The sequence below is a fragment of the Engystomops pustulosus genome, chromosome 4 (assembly GCF_040894005.1).
Source record: "Engystomops pustulosus chromosome 4, aEngPut4.maternal, whole genome shotgun sequence".
NCBI lineage: Eukaryota > Metazoa > Chordata > Amphibia > Anura > Leptodactylidae > Engystomops > Engystomops pustulosus.
The window spans coordinates 188994965-189018917 of NC_092414.1; the positions used below are offsets into that span (position 1 = coordinate 188994965).

General features: G+C 42.3%; 1 protein-coding gene across 1 annotated transcript; it reads right to left on the minus strand.

Moving 5' to 3' along the window:
* Window positions 1–126: 126 nt before the first annotated feature.
* Window positions 127–22891, minus strand: SNRNP200 (small nuclear ribonucleoprotein U5 subunit 200). Its single transcript, XM_072148929.1, has 45 exons — window positions 22755–22891; window positions 20471–20634; window positions 20135–20306; window positions 19802–19994; window positions 18945–19000; window positions 18767–18865; window positions 18417–18569; window positions 17721–17820; window positions 17026–17162; window positions 16625–16708; window positions 16182–16355; window positions 15963–16100; window positions 15724–15879; window positions 15455–15625; window positions 15172–15365; window positions 14962–15085; window positions 14706–14855; window positions 14517–14627; window positions 13236–13367; window positions 12961–13149; window positions 12089–12286; window positions 11787–11939; window positions 11618–11698; window positions 11443–11526; window positions 11202–11308; window positions 11004–11122; window positions 10527–10681; window positions 9913–10102; window positions 9245–9418; window positions 8019–8179; window positions 6015–6242; window positions 5333–5524; window positions 4887–5065; window positions 4652–4803; window positions 4010–4118; window positions 3825–3933; window positions 2810–2999; window positions 2564–2728; window positions 2352–2473; window positions 2119–2262; window positions 1861–2037; window positions 1625–1785; window positions 1137–1218; window positions 911–1003; window positions 127–471 (listed from the first exon to the last, which is right to left on the minus strand). The coding sequence occupies exons 1-45, from the start codon at window positions 22797–22799 to the stop codon at window positions 328–330; spliced, it is 6411 nt and encodes a 2136-aa protein (XP_072005030.1). The 5' UTR covers window positions 22800–22891; the 3' UTR covers window positions 127–327.
* Window positions 22892–23953: the final 1062 nt, after the last annotated feature.

Sequence of the window (23953 nt, forward strand, 5' to 3'; positions counted from 1 at the left end):
TAGCAAATCTTTATATTCCATGGGCCTCCAGGACATGTCCCATGATTCTTCATGACATTCAGCTTCCCCTTGGTAAAAGGAAAACAAGTTCTACAGAAAAAAAATTATTTTCAGAAAACACAGCCACAACTTACAAAACCAAAAGTTTATTTTATAAACTAGTAAAGAACCAGAACAAGGACATAACTTTATGTCATTACATATTCATGTGTCTCGCTGCTCCCGACTTTCACATTAAAAGCCGCTATTTACACTGACAACAAGATGATGTGAGCAGTTACTTCACCCGCTGAGTAACTAGAAGGCGACATCACCCCCTGAAATGTCCTAATCAGAGTCGCTGTCGCTCTCCGCCTCCTTCACGTCTACGCTGAACTTGTACTCCTGGTCGCAGCCCATGTAAGCGTCGCTCATGAAGTACAGGGTGTAATTGTGCGTCCCTGTGGCGGGAGCCACAAAGTCCAACTTCACCTGAGGGAACGGAAAGGACAGAAGGTCAGAGCACCGAATGCCTGAAGGTTACATTTCCATTGGACCATGACATTTTTACTTTGATATCCATTGGAAAACACACTATTTGCAGATATTCCCTGCCGTTTACGCTGCCCTGTGATCACCGCCATATGTTATGCTTATAAGAATACTATAATAAGTGGAGAGGCAGAGGGATATTTCCTGTTGTGTGGATAAAGGATAACCAGCACTGGGGGATCTGATGACTGGGACTCACAAAAGAGGTCATAACCCACAATGTGAATGGAGCAGGGGTGCACACACTGGAGCATTAAAGTCTATTAGTCTTGATTTACGGTATAAGACTTCCAGGCTTGCGTCCTTGCTACAATTCCAGTTACTCATGATGGGAGTAGTTGTATGTCATTTTCTGTTTAGATTCCCTTCATGTACTCACCTTAGCCTTCTGCTGAAGTGTCAGCCTCTTAATAGATATAAGACTATTGGATTTAGCATCTCCGATGACAACCCACCAGCCTTCTTCACGTTTCTGTTAAGACCAAAATTAAAAAAAAAACCGTCATTTACATAAAACGGGAAAAGAAAGAATATTCTCATAAGCCTCAGATATACAATTGTATCTAGTAGACCCCCCCAGCTGACACTGGCTCTGTGGAACTTACCTGAGGGAAGAGGGGAGCGATGACGGGTCCAGTGACCTCCTCTTCTCGTTCCAGCTGCACGAGGACCACAACCGCTCCACCGCTGACGGGAAAGAAACAGAATCACATCATAAGATGATAAAATACTATATAGTAACGGATAAAATCAGGTTATAACTTAAAGAGAGGTTCGGCCCCCAATAGAATTATTCCTACCAGAACAGGTGATCAGCACCTGTGCTACCACACCAAAGATTTCTAAGGGACTGTAGCAGGTAGCCAAACACACTAGTCAGTTTTACTTTGCTAGTCCCGTAAAGATGAACGGAATGGCAGCACATGGATTTATGACCACCACGGATAAAACCCCCACCAACCCCTGCTTGAGGAGGGAACACTTACAGTATGTGTAAAGTAGCCTCCATTGTACCACATATATAAATGCCTTAGTGTGTCATGGAGTCACACTCCATTTATAAATATTTTGGATACTGCTTTTTAGCACTCACCTCCTGAGAGATTCCTTTTCGGCCACCTCATAAGACAGCTCAATATTGGGATAGCGGTTACAGAACCGGGCCACGTCAGCCACTTGGTTATCGGAGAGTTGCAGCAGCTCGGTACGATCCTCGTCCTCCATCTCCATGATATCAAAGACGCTCTCCACTCCCTGTTACAAGAGAAATCAGCAGTCAGCAAGGAGTACACTATAGTCATACAAGAGCCGGCGTGAGTGACACGTTACCTTGTCGGTACATCTCTTGATATGCTCAGATGTGAAGTGCGGCAGCTGTTTCAGATAAGAATCCTTGGACCACATGGCCTGGGTGACCATTTGCGCCAATTCCATAGCAGCGAGAGCTGGGCTGAGCCAGCCGTTACTGGAGAGCACATCCACACAGGCCTGGATGAGCCGGATTGCCTGCAGAAGAGACAGGTAGCACATTATATGAGGTCAGTCTGGGATGATATTACCAGACAATCCTTGGGCCTTATTTCTCACCTTACTAAGAATTTCCTCGGTGTCAGACTGGAGCTCTGCGCTCAGCTGCATCCTGGAGAGGTGAGCCTGAAGCAGCAGGTTGGTCTTTACATGTGGGTCATTGAACTTGGGATTTGTAAGTTTGTGGGGGACCTTCTGTGCCAACTAAAACGGGAGAAAATGCCCATCAGAACAGATCATTTTCATCATGTTATTTGTCCTGCACTGGTATGAGACAACATGACCTCTCTTACCTGGCGCAGCAGGTTATCCTCCCGGTGGCGGATAGGTATACTCTCGTACTCAGCCGCATTGGAGATTATTTCGATTAACCCCCTCACTTTAGTCTTAGCATTCAATGACATGCTAAACAGTTCTATAGAAGAAAATTATACAAGTAATAAGATTGGGATGGAGTGATGGAATAATCCTTAAGGTAAGGACAGGGGGAGAAGATTTACTCTACCTATGGTGGTGTAGTTGATGTAATAATAAGCGGCTATCATGCCCAGATTAAGAGGAGCGACATCCATCTCATCCTCGATGCTGATACACTTGGACTGCTCCAGGTCGCTGAGCGTCTGTTCTACCAGTTCTGACAAATGGTCCGAAAGATGTCTGTGAGACACACCTAAACATAACCCACAAGATGTTATTCATTTATGGAGGCATAAAACTAAACCTGTAGCAGCACTATGTATACTGTCCTCACCCTGAAGGTTGTAATAATTAGGATTCTGGGTCATTCGCCTGTAAAGGAAGGTCCAGGTCAGGTAATCCACTGCGTCCTGCTTGTTTTCTATGGTCTTGGTGACAATCTCTGCATTGAAATGGTCATGCATGCAGTGATCCAAGTGAGACTCCACCGGCAAAGGCTCATAGAGGAATTTCTTGAAAAAGTCCTGGGAAAAGTTAAAAATAAAGTGGTGAATGCCTTGATCTAGACGGATGGAAGAGGCTTTGTCACTGAATAGAGAAAGTGGTGTAGTAATCTATGATCATATTAAATATTTTAATAACAAGTCTTTGTTACGCTCAGCGAGTAGAAACATTTTTCAACCCATTAGTTGAGGTCTTATACAGGTTCTGGTATTAGTGCAGTATATCAGAGATCTCTATGAATATACAAACATGCCAAGCTCATTCAACTAAGAGGTTAATGAACAGGTCATTGATATCAGGTTAGTGGGAGTACAACACCCAGCACCCCACACAGATCAGAGAAAGGAACATGAAGCAGACAGCGCCATTCTCTGTGCAGTGGTCAGATGTGGTCACTGTATATCAGCAGTGGTCACTGTATATCAGCAGTGGTCACTGTATATCAGCAGTGGTCACTGTATATCAGCAGTGGTCACTGTATATCAGCAGTGGTCACTGTATATCAGCAGTGGTCACTGTATATCAGCAGTGGTCACTGTATATCAGCAGTGGTCACTGTATATCAGCAGTGGTCACTGTATATCAGCAGTGGTCACTGTATATCAGCAGTGGTCACTGTATATCAGCAGTGGTCACTGTATATCAGCAGTGGTCACTGTATATCAGCAGTGGTCACTGTATATCAGCAGTGACCCGTTTCAGACACTACACAGCACAGAACCATCTGCCTCCAGTATAGCTGATCATACGGATCAGTGGACCTCCACCAATCTAAAAGTGTCCTAATATTTATAGCCTAGACAACCCCTCTTATAGCCTCTGGATGTAAGAGAATGTTTTTTCACCTTCTTTGATCCTTGACACATAATGACGCATCGCCCTTCGTCATCCTGCAGTGGCCGGTTCGCGTATCCCACCATCTGTAGAACATCGTAGATGGGATAATCCACGTACCTGTAGAAAGGGAAATTATTAGTTGGCACAGGACAACGGATACATCCCTGACATCTCTAGAATGAGCCGTACGTACGCATGAATCTTTCCGTTGTAATACTGAGTGTCCATGATGATAACCAAATGAGCGGCAATATTCAGCCCCCAACAGAGGCTGCGAGAAGCGACAATCACCTGCACGGCACCTGTAGTGGACACATGAGGAATTGTTATCATAGGAAAAGAGGTGCAAGCTGACATTTACTCATTGTTTTTAAAGGGGTACTCCATTAACCAGCTAACCATTGTAAAATGAAGTTACTAGAAGTTCTGAGTTTAAGATCTCTGCTTGCTGTCACTCCATAAGATCTAATATGACATAATTAATATGATCAATAATATTAGCCTCCATGATCGTATCCTCTCGTGTGTAGGTGAAGTCTTCAGTGCACAACCTATGTTTAAATAACCTTTTATATAGGCACCAGGGGATCCTGAGTGTTCTCATTAAGAAATTAGCGAACTGGACATAAGCACTAATGACATTTTACTATAAACTACCTACTAACTACGAACTAATTAATCCTGGTCACATAATGAGTCTTAGTTATATGTGATTATTTGTCTTGTAACAAGCTTTCTTTATCTCCAAGAAGGTTGCAGAAAGTAACTACAGAGTGTCAGAATGGGAAAGTAATAAAGAATCACATAATATCAATATTCTACACAGATCTCTCACCAGAATTAAAGAGCTGCTCCACAATGCGCCTCTCTAGGGAGGAGAGCCCCTCATGCAGATACCCCACACCATTAAGCAGAGTCTCCTTCAATGTGCTGTCGCTGAGTTTCTCCAGATATGGAGCCAAGTCCTTTTCTGTGCAATGAAGGAATCTAAAAAACACAAGAGGAAACATCAGTGATGTGTTGGAGTAATATGCAGAAACTTCTATGCAGATTATCGGTCCTGTCTGTACCTTTGGCGCTGGACATCAGAAGCGCAGGTGGTGAGAATATCGATGGCCGTGAGCCGCGTCTGCTTCCGCGATGGAACAAAGACAATGATGGGCTTTTTTGGTGAGTGCTTCACGATGGCGTGGTACACGGGTTTGGCCATGGAGAGCAGTCTGGTTTGTGTGTGACTGATGTTGAACCCCTAGGGAGATTGAGGTCAGGTGTGAACAAGAACGCATTACAAACTAAAGCTAATAACTATGACTGCCTACAGGATTGGGTAATTCTATAATCAAGGAATTGCATTTATCTTTATATATAGATGAACATTTAGTACACATCAAGTAAAGGCAGCCTTTCCATGCATGGACATCAGATATCCATAATATACGGTGTAAATCCCAATATCTCAATTCTTCACCTGACAGTAACAAAATAGGCAATTGTATGCAATAAAAAAAACCCTTACCTGTATGTGTAGCTCCAGGGGGACCGGTCTCACATTGGGATGGAAATTGAACGTAGCTGTAGTGCTGCACCCAAGCCAGTGAGCCACATCTTTGGCATTGGACAGAGAGGAGCTGAGGGCCACTATGCGGATGGGCCTTTCAATCTGGGAGGAGATGTAGCGCATACGGGAGCAGATCACCTCCAACACAGGCTGCGGGCAGAGAATGAGGAAGAGTCTAAGACTCAAATCAAGTAAAACCAAATGCAAATTCTTATTTACCATATTTTTCTGACTGTAAAATTAAATTTTTAGCAATAAAAAGACTTGCTGAGAAGTGTCATACAGATCATAAGCAGGAGGATCCGCACTGCTAGACCCTCCTGACAATGAAGGTTGTGTGAGTGAATGTAGCAGAGTTGTGTGCGCTTGTACGTGTGTATGCAGCAGTGCTGTGCTTGTACGTCTGTGGCAGAGATTTGTGGGACCAGCAGGCAATTTTTAATTGATAACAAATATATTTTTTTAATGATAACTAAACATGAGATTAATCTTATAGTCTGAAAAATGTGGTATTTGTTATAAAGTAGGAACCTAAAAAAATATATAGTAATGGCTGAAAAATATAAATTTTGGTCCTTTAATTTGAAGTATCATAGTTGCAGCAATGGAAAATAAGCAAAATTAGCAAAGACCAACTCACCCCGTTGGCTCCTCCAATGAGATGCGTCTCATCTACAATGAAGAGACTGACGTTCTGCACATTTTTTCGTTGCTTCCAGCGTCTGGATAGGATGTCCCACTTCTCTGGGGTGCTGATGATGATATTTCCCTTTCCCAGGAGCTTGAGATCTGTGCTGGTTTCACCAGTCAGCAGCACAACCTTCTTATACAGATGGTCTTGGAACTTATCAAACCAGTCCATAAACACCTAATGACAGATAATGAGAGGAAGGAAGAACCAGTTAGCAAGCCCTGCACCATGACATAACCTACATCCATACAATATACTACTAGATAGGTAGGCCCGCATCTTCATCACTTCTAAATGTCTCATCTGAACAAGCCTTTTGCATATGCCCTGACAGGAACATGCCTGTTAGAGAACAGCTCAGATGTACTGAAAGGGGGTTATCAAAAGCTAAGAGTAGTGTTAAATTTGAAATTCTCTATTGCTCCAACTTACTGGCCCAGTTTTTGGTCTCTAACTCCATACAGCACAAAATACCATCCCAAATACTGGAGATCCCCAGAGAGTAAAACTAATAATACTGGAGACAGTGCAGACAAATATTGGAGACCCCAGGGCAAAAAAAAAATAAATCCTCTTCTTTCCTGGCTCTTCTCCTCTCTGTCATGAAGACCCAGAGCACAACTGTGCCAGAAGCGAAGAGGACTCGGGAGCAGTACAGTACAGCTGACTAGTACTTACCACTCCTGGGTCTGGGTTCTGCTCTGGGTCCTGACCTTGACCAGAGTCAGGAGAGGAGCTGGGAGCAGTGAGAACTTCTCAGCTGCACTCACCACAATCCAGCCTCCTTCACCAGTTAAAGCTTCCATCGGTTATGGAAGTGCTCATTGCACTGTGACTGTCAACATGGTGCAACTCATGGCTTGACCGGCTGCACGTGGTGCGTCGGCGCGTCTTGTGCACCCAATCCCCCTTTTCAGTAGTGAAGCTCCTTTGGCCTACTGACTGCACAGCCCTGCGTGTGTGTTGCCAATCTATGAAACAGCCATCGCCAGAGCTAGACTGGGGTGAAGGCTCCAGATTCCTGGTCCTTATCAGTCCAATACACACTTATGTGCAGAAGCAAAAAGTAGCTTTATGAAAGTGAAGAGATGATCCATTAGCATAGATTTCCATAAATGAATCATATCTAGCAGCTGACAGATCAAGCTAATAAATGCGGAGTAATGGGATAATGCTGCCGTATAAGTGCGTGTGGGCGGAGGACATATTTAACGTGTACGGCGTGCAGAGAACTGAAACACCAAAAAAGACACAAACACTCTAATTACTCAAAAAACAAAAGCACAATCTCTAGACAATTTGTGAAGGGGAGGAGAGAATAAAACCTCTGTGGTGCCGAAATGTTCAGGGAAGGCAAATCTATGCAGGGAGCGGAGGATGGTAAAGTTTATGATAGAAAAAAAAACAACAATTACCAAAAGTACTTGTCAGGAAACTTATTGCTAAGAGTCTGTGCAGGAATAGAGAAGAGTTTTATGGATTGGACAAAAACATATTGGTACAGATAAACCTGGATACCAGGACCAGCAAAGGTGTCAAGAAAGCCATGAAGAGTTTAGTACGTTACACTTTAATCCAGGGTCTGAATAGTCCCTTTACCAAAGAATATAATGTAAGAGCATCACATCAGTTATTGTCAGGCAAATCCAGTCACGAGGTGTAATGGAAAGAATTGCACTTGTTTTGTGTGTAAGACTAAAGCAACCTGCACATGATCATGTGGAGTCTGGGGGAAAAACCGGGCCAGTTGTTGGCCCGGCTGCACTGTGCAGAGGACAGAAGTCCTTGCATTACATCAGAATAAAACAAGGACTTCTCATCTGCCTGCTTGACAGTTAACACAGTGCTGGGGCAGCAGAAGAAATTATATAGCATTATATACTTATAATACAAGGACTTCCATCCTCTGCACAGTGTGCTATCCGTGCTGACATATAGATTAGAGGATGTTACCTGTTCAGCCAGGGCCTCCATGGGAGTGATGTAGACACAACGTCCTTCTGAGTTCTGAAGCAGCATACGAAGAATGGCGAACTCCGCACAGATAGTCTTCCCACTGCCGGTGGGGGCTCCCACAAAGACATTGTCATCGCTGTTATATACGGTGTTGAATACTAAAAGGAAAAGAAGGGAAGAACACATGAAAACATTTCTTTATAAATAGGGGATGGAGGGGGCTATGCATCTCAGCCATCCCAGTATCACATATACTTCAAAGAGAGCTCCAGCTTTAAGGGGGTTTTCCCTATTCACAGGATAGGGCCCAACTTGCTGATCAGTGTGGGTCTCAGTGATGAGGACCCTACAGATCACAAAAACGAGGGGTGCAATGGGGTCCCACATACCTCCGTCGGACTAACAGAGCATAGAGATTAATGGAGTAAAACAGTCATGCGCGGCAGTCTGCTCCATTAATTTGATGGGGCGACAAGGGGTCAGACGGAGTTACGTGGGACCCCATCGAACTTTGATCTGTGGGGGTCTCATCACTGTGGGTAGGGCCTAACTTTTGTTTGTGGGAAAACCCCTTTAATCATTCTTCAGAAAACCTCCCTGGAGGAGCATTCCTTCATGTTGAGATTAAATGTTATCCCTAATCCACAGGAAATGCAGGGGAAACTCTGCTTGAATCTGTAGAACGGGAATTTGCTTCACCCAATAAATGAAGAAACGGGTCAAGAATGTGCCCTTTTGCTTTATTCACACTCCATGGCACTGCCCAAGATAGCAGAGCGCTGTACACCACTTCTTCTGCAGTTCCATAGACAGGGAACATACCCAAATTACTCCAAACAGTAGTTACTGGTAAAAGGACATAGATTCTTGTGATGGATAGAGGCCCCATTGATCAGCAGTTATGCTGTGGATAACATTCAATCTCCAATCCATGGCTGCTTTGTGTACTGCACATTCGCCTGCAGGCATGTTTTCCCATTACAATGTTGTGCATCTGTTATGTCATCAAATTAAATCTCAGATCAAGAAAAATGAAGATTTAATTTGTACTAAACCCTCACAAATTTCACTATCAATAATTCAACACACACTCGGTTATAGAGGAATACCTCCAATACCAGGTGGCACAAATGAGTAATATTCACATGGGCCTCATTGGGGTTCCATGAAGAACACAGAAGTTATCAAATACACAATCATAAAAAGTTAAAAAGGGGACTCACCCTGTGTCTGAATGGGGTTAAAGAATGGAAACTTGTCTTGGTAAAGGCTCTCAAAAGCGCTGTTTCGCAAAGCAGACACGGGCAGGGGCTGCAAATCCAGGAGTTCTGTGGGAGGAGGATATTTCTCGGGAAGTATGAGGTGTCGGAATGAGACCGGAAGTTGCGTTTCACAAGCTGCAAACGGAACAAAAAGAAAATTAGATCAAAAGTGGCAGATTTACACCAAAGATTTTATTATGCTTTGCAAAGCGTGGGGTGAACAGTCACCAAATCTGCATGTAACACATCTGGATTCTAACACAGATTCGCATGTGAATGAATGTACCTCCTAATATTTAAAGAGGGTCTGGTCACAGCGAGTTCTGTGGTCGTGGAATGACATGCTGATCACAAGGGATCCCAGCAGTGGGACAGCAATGAATCAGGAATAGGTGACCCTTGTAGCACCAATTAAATAGAGCAGCTTGTAGCACAAGTGTGCTACTGCTATATTCATGGCCGCCCTGCTGCCTATGGCCAAGTGCTCAGTATGAAATATCTTTAATAAAAATAATTATGGACAAATACATTTTTTCTATGTGTTTAGTACAAATAGAAAAAGAAAGAAAATAAATAGTTAGTAAGGAACCGGTCAAAAAAAAAAAAAAAAAAAATTGTGTGTTACTTACAAAGCCAGCGGTCGGACACAACCCTAATGAAGTACTGTGGAGGCAGCGGCTCGAACACTGGCACAAAGAAAGTGACAAGATGTTCATCCTGGGCGTATTTTGCTTTCAGGAGAAAATATTCATGGTGCAAAATCACTTCACTGTCCACATCTTCCACCAATATCCAGAAAGCTTCAGAGGAACCATGGACCTGACAACAAAGAATAAAGATGAGAAACAAAACATTCACTGAAGTTTTGAGTCATGTTTCTTTGTAAAATACACCTTAGGGCGGGCTGCACACGAATGCATTCACATGAATATAGACACTTTTCAAACCCACTGACTGAACAGAACGCAGTAGGACAGGAGTTCTTGCATCATAGGGAAATGTTATGAAAGGATTCCCTGACTTACAGTACAGGTGCTGCAGTTTACTGAGAAGACAGGGATTCCTTACAGCATTTTTCACTATGATGCAAGGATTCCTGTTCACTGCATTGTGTTTGGCCTGTGGGATGCGATCAGCATGTAGGTCCATTTCCACGTTCCCAACACATTCACCTGAAACCAGCCTCACGTTGTTCTGTGTGACCAAGTTATAGCTTATACTGCTGGCCACTTTTCAGACTCACCTTCTCATCCCACTGGAAGTCTGGTGTTATCGTCAGCTCCACCTTTAGTGTGGAACGAGTAATAGGTTGTAAGTGAACAGACAGGTCCAACTTTGGGAACAAGTGCACATATTTATGGATAGTTTTTCCCATCTTGGGCATACGAATCAGTTCACCTATGAAGGAAAGAACATTAAAATTTTTACAAAATCAATGAATAACACAATATATAATCAAATCAAAAAACATGGCAAAATGGGAAAAACTAGTCAAGGCCACATGGTGCAGATATCTCTGCATCAGATCAATGGCTAAAACCATGCACTGCCAATACATGTGGATACACCAAAAATTATTTGGCTTCAAATGAAGATGTGAATGTCAAGTCCTGCTCTGGATAAATAAACTTGGTTATCATTTTATCCGTACAGGAACCTTGTAAATCTAAATCATTTGATGGCATGACCCATACATTATAAGAATAGACTATATTCTCACCAATCTCATTATGATTCAAGTCATACAGTCGTTCAAAGGGGAAGTTCTTCTTTTCAATCTTCTTGACCACTTCTTCTGGGAGCTTCCTGAATTGGCGGAGGGGACACATGGACTGCCACCTGAAAATGGAGATCAAAGTTCGATGCTGGAACTGCACCGTTGGAAACACATCAATACACATGCCAGGAGGTCACTTACATCCTCTTATCGATCATCTTGCAGAGATTCAGGGTCTTGTCAGTAAGCTGCGCCCATCCACGGTTCAAGACAATTTCAAATATGGCTCGCATGAGACGTCCAGCAGACTAGATGGAAATAGAAGTAAATTAGGAAGGATAGACTGGGCATATTGTACAAATTTGGCTTAGAGTGTTGTAGTTCGTATGTAACGTATGTAGGTTTCTGATGGCGGAAAAGTAATTTTTAGGTCTCATTGTACCTGTGTGACATACACCATGTCGGCCATCAAAGCAAACCCTTCCAGTTTCAGCTGTGAGATATATGCTTGTAGTAGGACATTGATCTAAACAAAACAAAAAAGTGCACCCGTTAGTTAGAGATAGAGATGACGCACTGTAAACACATCAGGTAAGGAATAACGGCAGGGTGCTCACTTTTGCACTTGGTTCCTCTATACTCTCTTTCACAGGAATGGGAACTCTTTCCAAGAGCTTCTGTAACTCCAACTTCTCTTCCTATGAGATAAGTCAAATGTCAAAGTCTGCAAAAACATTCAAATGCTCATATTCACTGTGGAAGTCCATAAGTTCCTCATTGACGCACCTCTCTCACAGTGATATTCTTGAACTCTGACGACAATGAGAACACACGGAACAGTTCAATTTCGCTGAGGGTCGGCTTCAGAAGTTGATTGTAAGTCTGCACGGACTCGTTGGTAATGTAGTAGTGGCTAGCAATACGTCCCAATTCAGTGACCTTGAAAAAAAAAATAAAATAAATTGATAATGTATTCACATAATGACAGGTTATGTCCACACACACACCCTATGAGGAGGACTATGAATTTCCAAGTGGCCAGAGGGCAAGAGATTTAAATTAGTGACACAACCCCATTATATTTTTACCTGGAAATTCCCAGTTTTCTTATCATATTTGACCAAATTATTCTTGTCCAACATTAAAGCTGCTGTGTGAATAAGGTCCAAACGTCTTTGTTCCAGCAAAGGATCAGACTTTACAGCATCGTGGGAGATTCCATATAGATTGGGTGAGCGGAGCATGCGGATATACAGGTAGGTGTAACCCAGCCAGTTCACAGCATCCTGTAAAAAAAATAATGATCAGAATATTACAAAGGTTATTTGTGGAAATTATAACAGCTTTGTCCTACAATAACAACTTCTGTATCCTGTGGATATCCAAGTCTCAGTGGTGGTGAACCTAGAGGTGGCATGTCTTTGGGCACCCACGTTGTCTCCCCTGTACACAGTTTTCTAGACAGGTATATGGACTCAGGCAACCTCCTGCAGTCCTGGGTAGCCCAGGTACATTGCATTCAGCACCATTTTAAAGAAACACTTCCTGGGCTTGAAGGAGGAGTAGAAGGTGTGGAAACAGCTAGATCATCATTGGATCTGCTGCCGCATGATTCTTACTGCTCAAGGGAACCCTGGAGGGAGGTTACAATAATCATAGAAATTCCCCCTCCTTTTTAATGGTATTGTTTTCCTCAGGAAGCCGTAATGAAAGCCGGGGCAGAGCAGAAGCAATAAGTTGCTGATTAAATCGCTGTGTCGCAAGCATCATCCTTTCAATGACACCAACAAAGATAGCAAGGAAGACCACATTAGCCCCACAGAGAGCAAGCTAAAAGTTGGGGACCCTTCATGTGATCAGACAAGTTCCATCTCCCTGCCATCGTAAGACATCCCCCTTTTATAAAAGTTGGTAAACTGCTCCAAAACAAAAAAACTTTACGAAAAGCCAACAAGATTACCTTTGCATTTTGCACATTTCCAAGGACAACCTCTGCGTTTAGCATGTCTGGTAGTTTGGCCACCATCTGGCTCTCAATGGGGAGCTGCTGATTGAGGAGTGACAGATAATACTGCAGTTCTCCATGCGATGTAATGAGAATACCTTCACCTTTCGTGTCATACTGAGGACGCCCGGCTCTACCAAGCATCTAATGGAAAGAAAGTTCAGTTCATATTCAGCTAGGAAACTTTGTTTTCATGTAATACAGTAGGGTCATCAATCAAGGATACTGACCTGCAAGATATCCAGGGCTCCCAGCTCTGTCCACCTACCCTTTTCGGGGCTATAAACCTGAGTACCTTTGATGATGACTGTGTGAGCTGGAAGATTCACACCCCAGGCCAGCGTGGCTGTGGAGACCAAAACCTGCAACCAACAACAACAGTTACCACCAGTATGAAAATCATGTGACATTATTTTAGCATTGTTATTCTATACCATTATATTAGCATCATATTAGAGGTTTTAAGTCAAAATCCTAACCAACGCTGAAGCAGAATTAAAAATTTTGTGACAGTAATGAAATTTGGCAACAGAAATTGACCGAATAGACATCTATCAGTTTGTTAAGAAGTAGCTTAACACTTTCCAGTTAATGTTCCTTTAATGATCCTGCATGGAGGCAGAGAATTCAGCACGGATGTCAAGCTAGCCCAACCTCAGAATGTCCCTCTGCCATAATTGATGCCCCTGTATTCATAAACATCAGTAAGCAGCTCTCCCAAAGAATGGTGCATGATATCCATCACAACGGAGGAGACATGGAGAGCTTGACTTCAGTTCTGAGCTCTCAGCCTCCTTGTCTTTGTAAAACCAATTTACATCTCACATCAAAGGTGATTTTGTGGATGATGCCACCACACTGGCTAATAAAAGAAACAATCTGGCAGGTGTTACTCTGCTTAGAAACCTACTGGTAGTGGTTTATTAGGTCAATTTCTTATGACGGCTTCCCTAGTAATGTGTCGTTGTTACATACATGCTCATTTGACTATTAACACATCTATTACTTTTTAACCTCAACAGGATAAAGTGTGGGATAAAAGTAGCGGGCATGGACAAAAAGTCAGGCTACATGTACACAAATGCTGATTTTCAACACATGCTAGCCACTGTTCCAAAAGTTAGCTCACACCACCTTGAAATTCTATGGGCTTATACACATAGTTGTGCTATCCATGTGACAGGTCCGATTTCTGTTCGTGGTTGGGGAAGTCTTTTCTACTAAGGCTCTCAAACAAAGACACACGGGGTGCAAAATTGTTTGCAGTCTGATATTACAGGTATTGTGTTCAGGTAACCTAAAGCCTCATGCAGACAAATGTATGGAACATGATGCAACAGACCATAGTGTGGTGAACACAAGCTGTCTCACCGTACAGTAACTAAGCCAGACGGCTACACGGAAAAATATAAGACATCTCAGCGCTCACCCATCCTCTCTCCTTCACCTGGTTGTATGTTTGACCTTAGGCATGACGGGAGGAGGAAAAAAAACAAACAAAAAAAACATACCTGAATGTGTTTATCCGCAAACAGATCCTCCACTAGAGTCCTGTCCACACGACTCATCCCTGCATGATGAATAGCAAATCCATACGGCAGGAGATCTTTCAGTTCCAGGTTCTACAGAAATGACAATAAGCTATTAAATATGGGCACCATACATTGAGAGGATAAACACACAAAAGAATGATAGTTCACCTTGCATTGTTCAGCCTCTGTACGCAGCACCTCAGTTGACGCAGAGCCCTCCCGGAGGAACAGACCTAGTGTGTCCTTCTCCAGGCACATATCTCTGATGGCTCGGGAAGTTTTACCAGTTTCTTTCCGGGAATGGACAAAAACCAGCACCTAGGAGGAGTGAGAGGAGCTCAGTATTCCCAAATCAGATACTTTGGAAGGAACACTATTAGTAATCATTTAAGAGATGGGCTGGACTTTAGCCAGTTTTTCTCACCTGGTTTTTCCCAGCATGCTCCATAATCTTCTCATAAACAATCTCATTCATAATCTGGAAACGTTTGATAGCCTTCTTCTCTGTTATTCCAACATACGTCTGCTCCAGCGGTACTGGACGGAAGCTGTAAGCCAGGAAGGATTGTAAAGTGAATAGGACTCATTTCAGGTGTATAGAAGAGATCAACTAGAGATTATGTAAAGAAGGTACCTGTTGTCAAAATAGAAGAGGCCTTTGGCAGGATCCACACGAAGGAAAGTGGCCACATCTTCATAGTTGGGCAGTGTGGCACTAAGGCCCACCAACCTCACATCTTCTTGGGTCATCTCAATGTTACGGATGGCTCGAGCCACTAACGATTCCAACACGGGACCTCGGTCGTCATGAAGGAGGTGGACTTCATCCTGAAAGACCGTGTTACGGATTAATTTTGGGCAATTTTAAACGTGAATACGGTGCAAGAAAGAGGGATGTTAAATGCGCAAGAACTGACCAAGATGATGAGACGGACAAGCTGTGTGTAAGTTCGCTCTCCCCCTTTACGGGTGATGATATCCCACTTCTCTGGGGTGCAGACAATGATCTGGGTCGCGTTGATCTCCTCTTTACATAGTTGATGGTCACCTGTCAGCTCTGCCACAGTGATACCATATGTAGCTAATCTCTAAACAGAATAAAAGTTGCGTGACACAAAAACAAACAATTAGTATACAAAAAGAACAATAAATAATAAAGTAGCAATCACGTAGACTTATTTCTTACCTTGCTGAAACTGCCCACCATTTCCTGTACTAAAGATCTCATGGGGGCAATGTAAATGATTTTGAAGTTGTCTACATTGATGGTGCCATCTACATTGATGTGCTTCCCGATTTCCCTCAGCATACACATGAGAGCCACGTTTGTCTTACCAGCACCCTAATGGAAACACATTTAGAGTTAAGTCAATGACATCTCACCGACATATTTGAGAGCTCGATTATATTGCATAAAATACTCACGGTGGGGGCACAGAGCAGCAGATTCTCATCTGTTTCCAGTGCAGCTTTATACAGTTTGCTCTGTATCCTGTTTAATGTTTTAAACCCATCAAACCCGGCCTGGGCGTATTTTGGAAGCTTTTCAACTGGCACAAGTTGCTACAAAAAAAAAAAAATTTAAATTACATATAACTTACACTCTTTCAATTAAGGGAGCAACATCCTTTTGCTTTCATTCACCTCATCAGATGCAAAGGGCTTTGGTTTCAGTGCAGGCACATGGACCTCCTCATAACCTTTTCTCTGCCGCCTAAAGGAGCCATCGGGTAGCTGACAACGCTTATTAGCCATGAAGTGACTACCTTGTGCAAACACCAGGTCCTCAAGGTCCAAAACTTGACGTGGAGTGAAAGACTAAGAAAATACAGGGACACAAAATTAACTTCATTAACTTCAGCTACATTTACAGGGGCATATGCTTAATCTGCCCCATATAATGGATCCTCATGCAGTTGCTTGCAAATCTGTATGACATCAGCCTGTGCATGGAGGTCAATGAAGACTTGGGTAGGAATAGGCTCACACATGGAGCCAGGGAAACCACAACCAGTATGAAACCAGAGAAATTAATACTTAAGGACTTTATTGAGTTATAATAAAAACACTTAAAAAGTTAAACTTACATCCCCTCCTTGCTCCATCTCCATACTTTCCAAGTCTGTGTCTACACGAGACTGTCTCACCCTCTCCCTGCGGGTACGCTCTTCCTGTGGGCAAAAGTAAGCAAAACGTGTGTCACAGCAAGTGAGGAATCTCAAAGTGATGATGGAGGCTTTGAACCTAAGAATAAGTGAACTGTCTAAGAGAAGCCCATGTGCAATATCTAACTAGGTTGTTGTCCACAATTAACAGTAAATCAAAACTGGCTTTTGCTGCAACAAAACTAAAATACTTCTTTCTCTTCACAGCCACCATTATCACATGCATCCTTATACAGGCAGTCCCCGTGTTATGTACAAGATTGGTACAAACCTAAAGAACCTAAGTTGAAGTACAAGAAAAAAAACCCTCCCTCATCACTCACGCGTATCAGATCCTCCTTCTCGGTTTCCTGTAGCTGGTACAAGTATTTGGATAATTCTGAGTCAGACTCCATTTTATTCATAATTCTCTCTTTTTCTGCTTCACTCTGAGCACTGGCCAATAATGTACAATACAAAACTGAAAAAAAAAACAAGACATTTCAATAATTATGTACATAAGAACCTAAATGAGTATCTATTTAAAAAACATCAATTTTGTTGAAGTGCCAACAACTAGCCCCTTAATGCACCACATAATACATGAAGCTCCATGTACCATAACTGCACAGTGGATGGAGATGGGTAGGTTTGTAGGGGTCATTCCTGATTACTGCTGCTCAACTCTTATTCATCTTAATAGGAGCAAAGCAGCAGTAACCCAGCACATACACTACACAGCTTCTTCCCACTTCTGGTTCTGTGCACTGTATCATAATGGTGCAACGACCCTAGATGATATAAAAGAGTGAGCAGAGGACCGATATTGATAACCCAAATCCTTCCAATACTGACCGATTTAAATCAAACATCTAACGCTTCTCATAAGGTAGAGGAATTTAGGCATTATAAAACCCCTAAATAGTTCCTAAATAGATGAAAAAAATTCTATGTATTTAAACCTTCTGTCATTTGATCATCAATGTGAAATGTCCATGAAGATGATGGACATAGAAGCTGAAAACACGGAAATACTCACTCATCATGCGATGCTGTCTCAGAACTTTAATGAAATCGAAAGTGTTGAATCCCAGCAGCAGGACCAGCTGATTTTCACATTCACGATCATCTCCTGCAGTCTGAAGACAAAAGATACTTTGAATATTGGAACCTTTCTGTTATACTGATACAATGTGATACTCTGGGTCGAACAAGGTTTTGAAAGTCAGCTGCCATGCAGTAAAGAGTAGCCGCACTAGTAGAATGGAGTAAATCACTCTTCTAACAAAGTTCTTTCCGAGTTCCCCCTAGAAAATTCTAAGAACGTTTAAAGGGGACGGCTTCACTCCAACCTCATTCTAATATGTTCTGCACACATAACCTATGAGGGCTTTACTTTACATCTCAGGCTAACATTACTGACCACAGAACTGCCGGAGACAGAGGATCATGTGATCTGAACTATCCATAAACAATCTGTATATATGATCTGTAACAATCTTTCCAGACCTTATGACAGGGTCGAATACAGTCATACAGTTCAGGAAGGTTAGAGCGTGTAGAGATTGGTCATGGTCCCGCAGGATCAACTCAGATTTCTTTACATATCAAGAAATCTGTGCAGAACCACATATATTGTTAACAACCCAATATCCTAAGCCCCACAATTGGAAAGAAAACTTGACAAAGTGGCCAATCCCTTAACAGATTATGAACAAACAAGACATTTACAGACCTTTAAGATTTCCAGAACCTCATCTGCTTTCTTTTGGGAGACAATGGCATCATCATAAAATCTGCTCAGCTGCCTCTGCAACCAGAAAGCATCAATGTCTCGAGGGTGAAGATCCTTCTTTTTAGAATTCATGAGCTCTCCCGATGTCACAAGCTGTGGGAAGAATGAAATAAATGCCATCAATAATAATAGTGCAGTGGCCTTCAGTAAAATACCAAGCAAAGACTACGACAATGGAAACTATGGTTTAGTGTATGGAACAAATGGGTTTGTAGGTATAAAAAAAAAATACATGAACATTTTTAAAGCCATAGGAAGGCAATAATATTAAGTGATCTTTGGCTACTTACATTGGCAGATAGTGTCCCATGGACAACAGCTTCATCTCCGTCCATATCGTCATCAGAGGCTTCATCTCTCACCTCGCCATACACGTCTTCATCACCCACCTTCAACAAAGACATATAAATAGTGACTGGAGCCAATGGGTTATTGCCCATCTTATTTAATGCAGGGGGAATCACTCACCTCTTCATCAGATTCAAACTGCACGTTGACGCCATAGGTCTCATCTATATTATCATCTGGAGATATATAAAAGATAATCAAATGACTTCATAAACTGGAAATTCACTTAAAGAGGACCATATAACATTGTCTCCAACTCAAATTCTTTGATACTAAACCCCAATTGATTTCCAATTACAGGCAGTACATATGAAATGACAAGGCTGTGAGCCCGCAATAAGCTCCTTTTCACTTTATCAGTTAGGGACCCCTATGAGATGATTACATAGGTGGCAAACAGGCAAAGAACCATGCAGAGCCAGTTTGCAAGTCCTTTAGGTGCTGCAATATCAATCGCAGTATAATTAACAGCTATGTTAATGCTGTGAGAATACCCATAGCATTATCTGTGAAATGTCTGTGTGAAAACTACGCAGTATTGTAGTGTATGGCATTGACAGCAATGCCATACAGACAATGCAGAAAACAAATGCAGAATTAGATGCTTACAAAATGTCTGTGTGATTAGCGCTGGGGTACATCCTGCAGCTATTCCAGTACGTGTGCAGATACCTTAAAAGTTCCTCAATCAATGCCATATACTAATCTCGTATTACGGAATAACTATTCTAAATAAGCGCAGGTCCTAGGTGGTGGAACTCTCATTAGGTATTTATGATATATCCTGTGGATACGTTAAATACCTGAAACATCACAATCATCTATTGTGATATTGCAGCAAAAGATGGTGACATCTAAATACTTTGGAAGAATATAATAATACTAGGACATTACCATAAATTGTCCTAGCTCTAGCATTGCAGGACAATGAACTTTTAATATACATGTGTAGAAGTGCTAGAAATCCTGATACTCACCCATATTCTGAATTTCCTTGTCACCTCCATAATCTGTTATCTTCTTTCCCAAGTTTACCAGCACGTGGTAGCGGGTGTCATCTGTCTGTCCCAAGAGCTGCTCTATTTCTCTCCTCCTTTCCTTGTCTCGAAGTTTGTCATTTTTCATCACTGCCAGGACCTCATCGGCTGCACCGCACAGAATGTCTCTTGGCTGCCATAAGAAAGTACAAGACAAACACCTACTTAAGGAAATCAACCTTGCAGAAGGCACGATGTTATTGAAAAAAACAATTACATAGATGTAGTAAAAGAATTATATATGGAAGAGGGAAAGAAAATGCAACTACTGACCTGGTCTCCCAGCGCTGCTTGGATGAAGCTGAGCAGAACCTCGTAGGTTTCACGAGTTTCTTTGGTTTTGGGTTTATATATAATCCCCACCATTTCATCAATTCCTTCTGATAGGAGGGTAAAACCTTTCATCTTATTTATGTCATGTCTGTCTTCATCTCTCTTTCTTCTCCTACAAAACAAAAATATGCAATTACAAAATTTCTCTACATTATTTTTGGAAAGATCATTTATTGCACTTTATATTTACAAAAGATTTGGATGTCTCATTGGTGTCTGATGCCTCCAGCAAAAGCAAGAGATGACTCATAAAAAGTCTTTGGTCAAAACACTTACTTAGCTCTTCTCTCTTCTTGCATTTGTGGCTTGGTTTTCTGAGCCTTGTCTCCCATGCGGGTGCCTTCCAGTTTCCCCACCAGTGATAGCACCTCCCCGGTGGGCTCATCTCGGCGGGTTCTATCGATCAAGGATCGATCCGCTTGAAGTACAAGATTAGAGTTCTGGGAAAAGGAGAGCAATATTATTACAAAGACGAACGAAAAATATATAGCATTCCAAATTCTGAACATAATGGGGCACATAAACTAAGGGCTGTGCGCCAGTTTTCTGTTGGCCTTTGCACATTCTTTTAGGTGCAAACTGCTTCCATATATATTTAAGAAGTGTCTGTGTCATAACTGTTACGCGGCTGCACTAGGCATCATGGGACACAAATTTCTGGTGCTCAGTCAGACCGTGCACTAGATTTATCATGCAAAGTCCAAAAGAACAGAGTGTCGCACGGCCCATGTTCAAGGTTCACCTAAAAAAAAAAAGTTGGTTCACTCTGTCGGAGCAGTGCAGGGAAGAACCAGATTTATGAGAAACGGGCAGCAGAAATCCTGACTCTGGCAAACCTTCACTATATACAGGAAAACTGCATTCAGTGTAGTTTGCACTACTCTTAGTATATGTGCCCCAATGATTATGGAGATCTTACAATCCCATACACACCACTTATTGTTATCAAGATCTCTGCTTGCAGTCCTACAACTTTAATGAGTCGTGTACCTACCAGGCACCATGACTGTGGTAACTTTCTTATATTTGTAATCCATGACCTCCTTCCTTAATCAACTTTTAATATTCTGCTATTGAGACGGAAGGGCTCTGGGTGGCCTAACCAGAGTCCCTACGCTCTGCAGATCTCCTCACAGGCTGTTGCAGGGTGGAAGGAGCATTTCCACCCTCCCAATGTGAGCTGAAGCCGCCTCTGCTGTAGCAAGTGTCCATAGTGCAGAGGGAGAGGGAATATGAGGCAGTTTAACAGCATGTGAAGCTACAGTACGGAAGGGTTCTAGTAACACCACCAGGAGCCCATCAAGCTAATTAGCATAATTTTAAAGTTGATTTTTAGAAAGAAAAGAAGACGACCATGGATAACAAATATAAGATTGATAAAGTGACTGTGCCACTGGCTATGATTAAGTGCACCTGGTTTAACTTGATGAATGTTGGTAGATTTAAAACTCCACAGATTATATATTAACTTTATTATTTATTAACCAAGACTTCAAATTTCCTAGAGATTTACAAAAAAACAGAGATCATAAAAGCACAGGGCACTAGCTGGCACCTCTTAAGATTGTGCTGAAGTTATATCAGGTTGAGTTACTGCCATATAAAGTATAGCACCATAGAGATAGGGAAGCAATCTCAGTTAGGCTCTGTTCACACTACCGACGGGATTTCCATTTCTATTTTCCACTTTAAAAAGTAAAAACAGAAATTGAATGGCTCCATTTTAAATCACATTGAAATCAAAGTAAATTTTAATGTAATCCATTATCATCAGTTGTACAGTGATCCTGTTATTCTTCATTTTTTTTTTTTTTCACGGGAAAAATGACTGAGCTTGCAGTACTTTTTTTTTTTCCACAACGGATGGTGGCAAACTGATCATAACGGATGACATTAAGTCATTTTTACATTGAAGTCAAAGGGAACGGATAGTGTCAGTTTTTACAGATGAAGAAACAGACAGAAATAGTTAATATATTGATAGAAAAGCGAGATCTATAGGTGGGTAACAATTGGACATCTATTGATGGCAACTATTATGAGGGATGGATAGAGTTGAGAGATAGATAGATAGATATAGAAGCTATAAAACATTGTATTTAAAGTAAAAGTATATTTGTATTTCCCCTGAAATTTCCCCATATCCATGGAAACACCTTGCAGAAGAAATGGGATTCATATAACTGAAAGCAGCAGATTGTCCATCTATCTCCAGCCCCTCATTCACTTTCCTATAAGAATAGCTGACATATCCATATACAGAGCCATAAAAGAGAATCATAACAGGAAGCAGCTTCTCCATATATCTGGGGTTAGGACCACCAATGTCATGATCAGGGGTCCCACATGTGGTCTCCACAGGGTCAGAAAGTCATTGTAGAGGATCTGTGAGAGACACACACTATGATGGGGCTGATATGAGGGAAAGTGTAGAACTACAAGTCTCAGAACACACAAAGCTGCGCCCGGCTGCAGGAGTGTGACACTCCGCGGCCCCCCTGACCAGGACTATGGGTTATCACATCGCAGCTTTTCACTGGGACCTCAGGATGACACTTACCGCCTTGTACTCGTACTGAAGGCTACGGGCTGTTACATCCGCCATTGCGACGTTGACTGCCCGGTCTGGAGCTCACACACGGGGCAAACAACGCGCTACAGACGACACTTCCGCCCAGGCACTTCCGCTTCCGGAGCGATCTGTGCAGTGAGTTTTTTTCTTCTTCAATTAACTTTATTTAAACTCTGAAATGTAACACAACATGTAATAATAAATACATACCTCTCAACTTGTGGGCGAAAGAAAGAGGGACTAAAAGTCACCCCCACAATCACAGTATAATTTCGATCTGTCCTCCATCTTCCTCCTGCCACCTCCTCCTACTGGGGGGGCTGGCAGGCTATATACTACAGGGGCTGGCAGGCTATATACTACAGAGGCTGACAGACTATATATTGGGGGGTCTGTGACCAATGCATTTACCACCCTCGGCTTATACTCGAGCAAATTTTCCCTCCTTTTTTGTGTTAAAATTAGGTACCTCAGCTTGTGCTCGGGTTGGCTTATAATTGAGTATATATTTCCAAGTATTCCATATTTTCACCCCTATATTTTCAGAGCCATTAGTTTTGAAACAGTACAGTTCATCCATCTTTACACGTTTAGAGAGGTTGTACTAGGTTTCCCTAGTTGGAGGATCTTTTGTACCCCATTTACAAACTATGCACACAGTCACAATATTCCTAATTTTATTGATGAGTTTGCCAAAATCTTTAAATAACCTCTCATTATCAACTAAACTAAAAATAGCTAGATCAAGTAAATCAATAGTTCTAAATGGACCTGTAAAGTAGAGCTAATGGGGAGGATTTACTTATCCGGTCCTGTCGCGATCCCGCCGCGTGATGTCCGACGAGGATTTGGGTCTGGCCCGATCTACCAAGCTCGTGCACCTGAGTTCCTGCATCCGTCGATTCTGCCCCCCAGGAGTTCACCTGCTTCTTCCCGCTGCATGTAAGTGCGTGTCTTGCGACACAATTTTAAATGTTAAATCCCACGCGTTGTCCGAATCCGTCGGGTTGTCCGAAGGCCACATCCCCGATTTCTGTCGTGTGCAAGCCGGAGCCGAAGCGACACAATCTGATCGCGTGCGCCAAAATCCCGGGGCAATTCGGTGCAAAACGGAAAGTGTCGGGAAACCTGACTAAAGTGTGACGTTCGGATCCTTCGTAAATGAGCCCCAATATGTTCAAAGACCA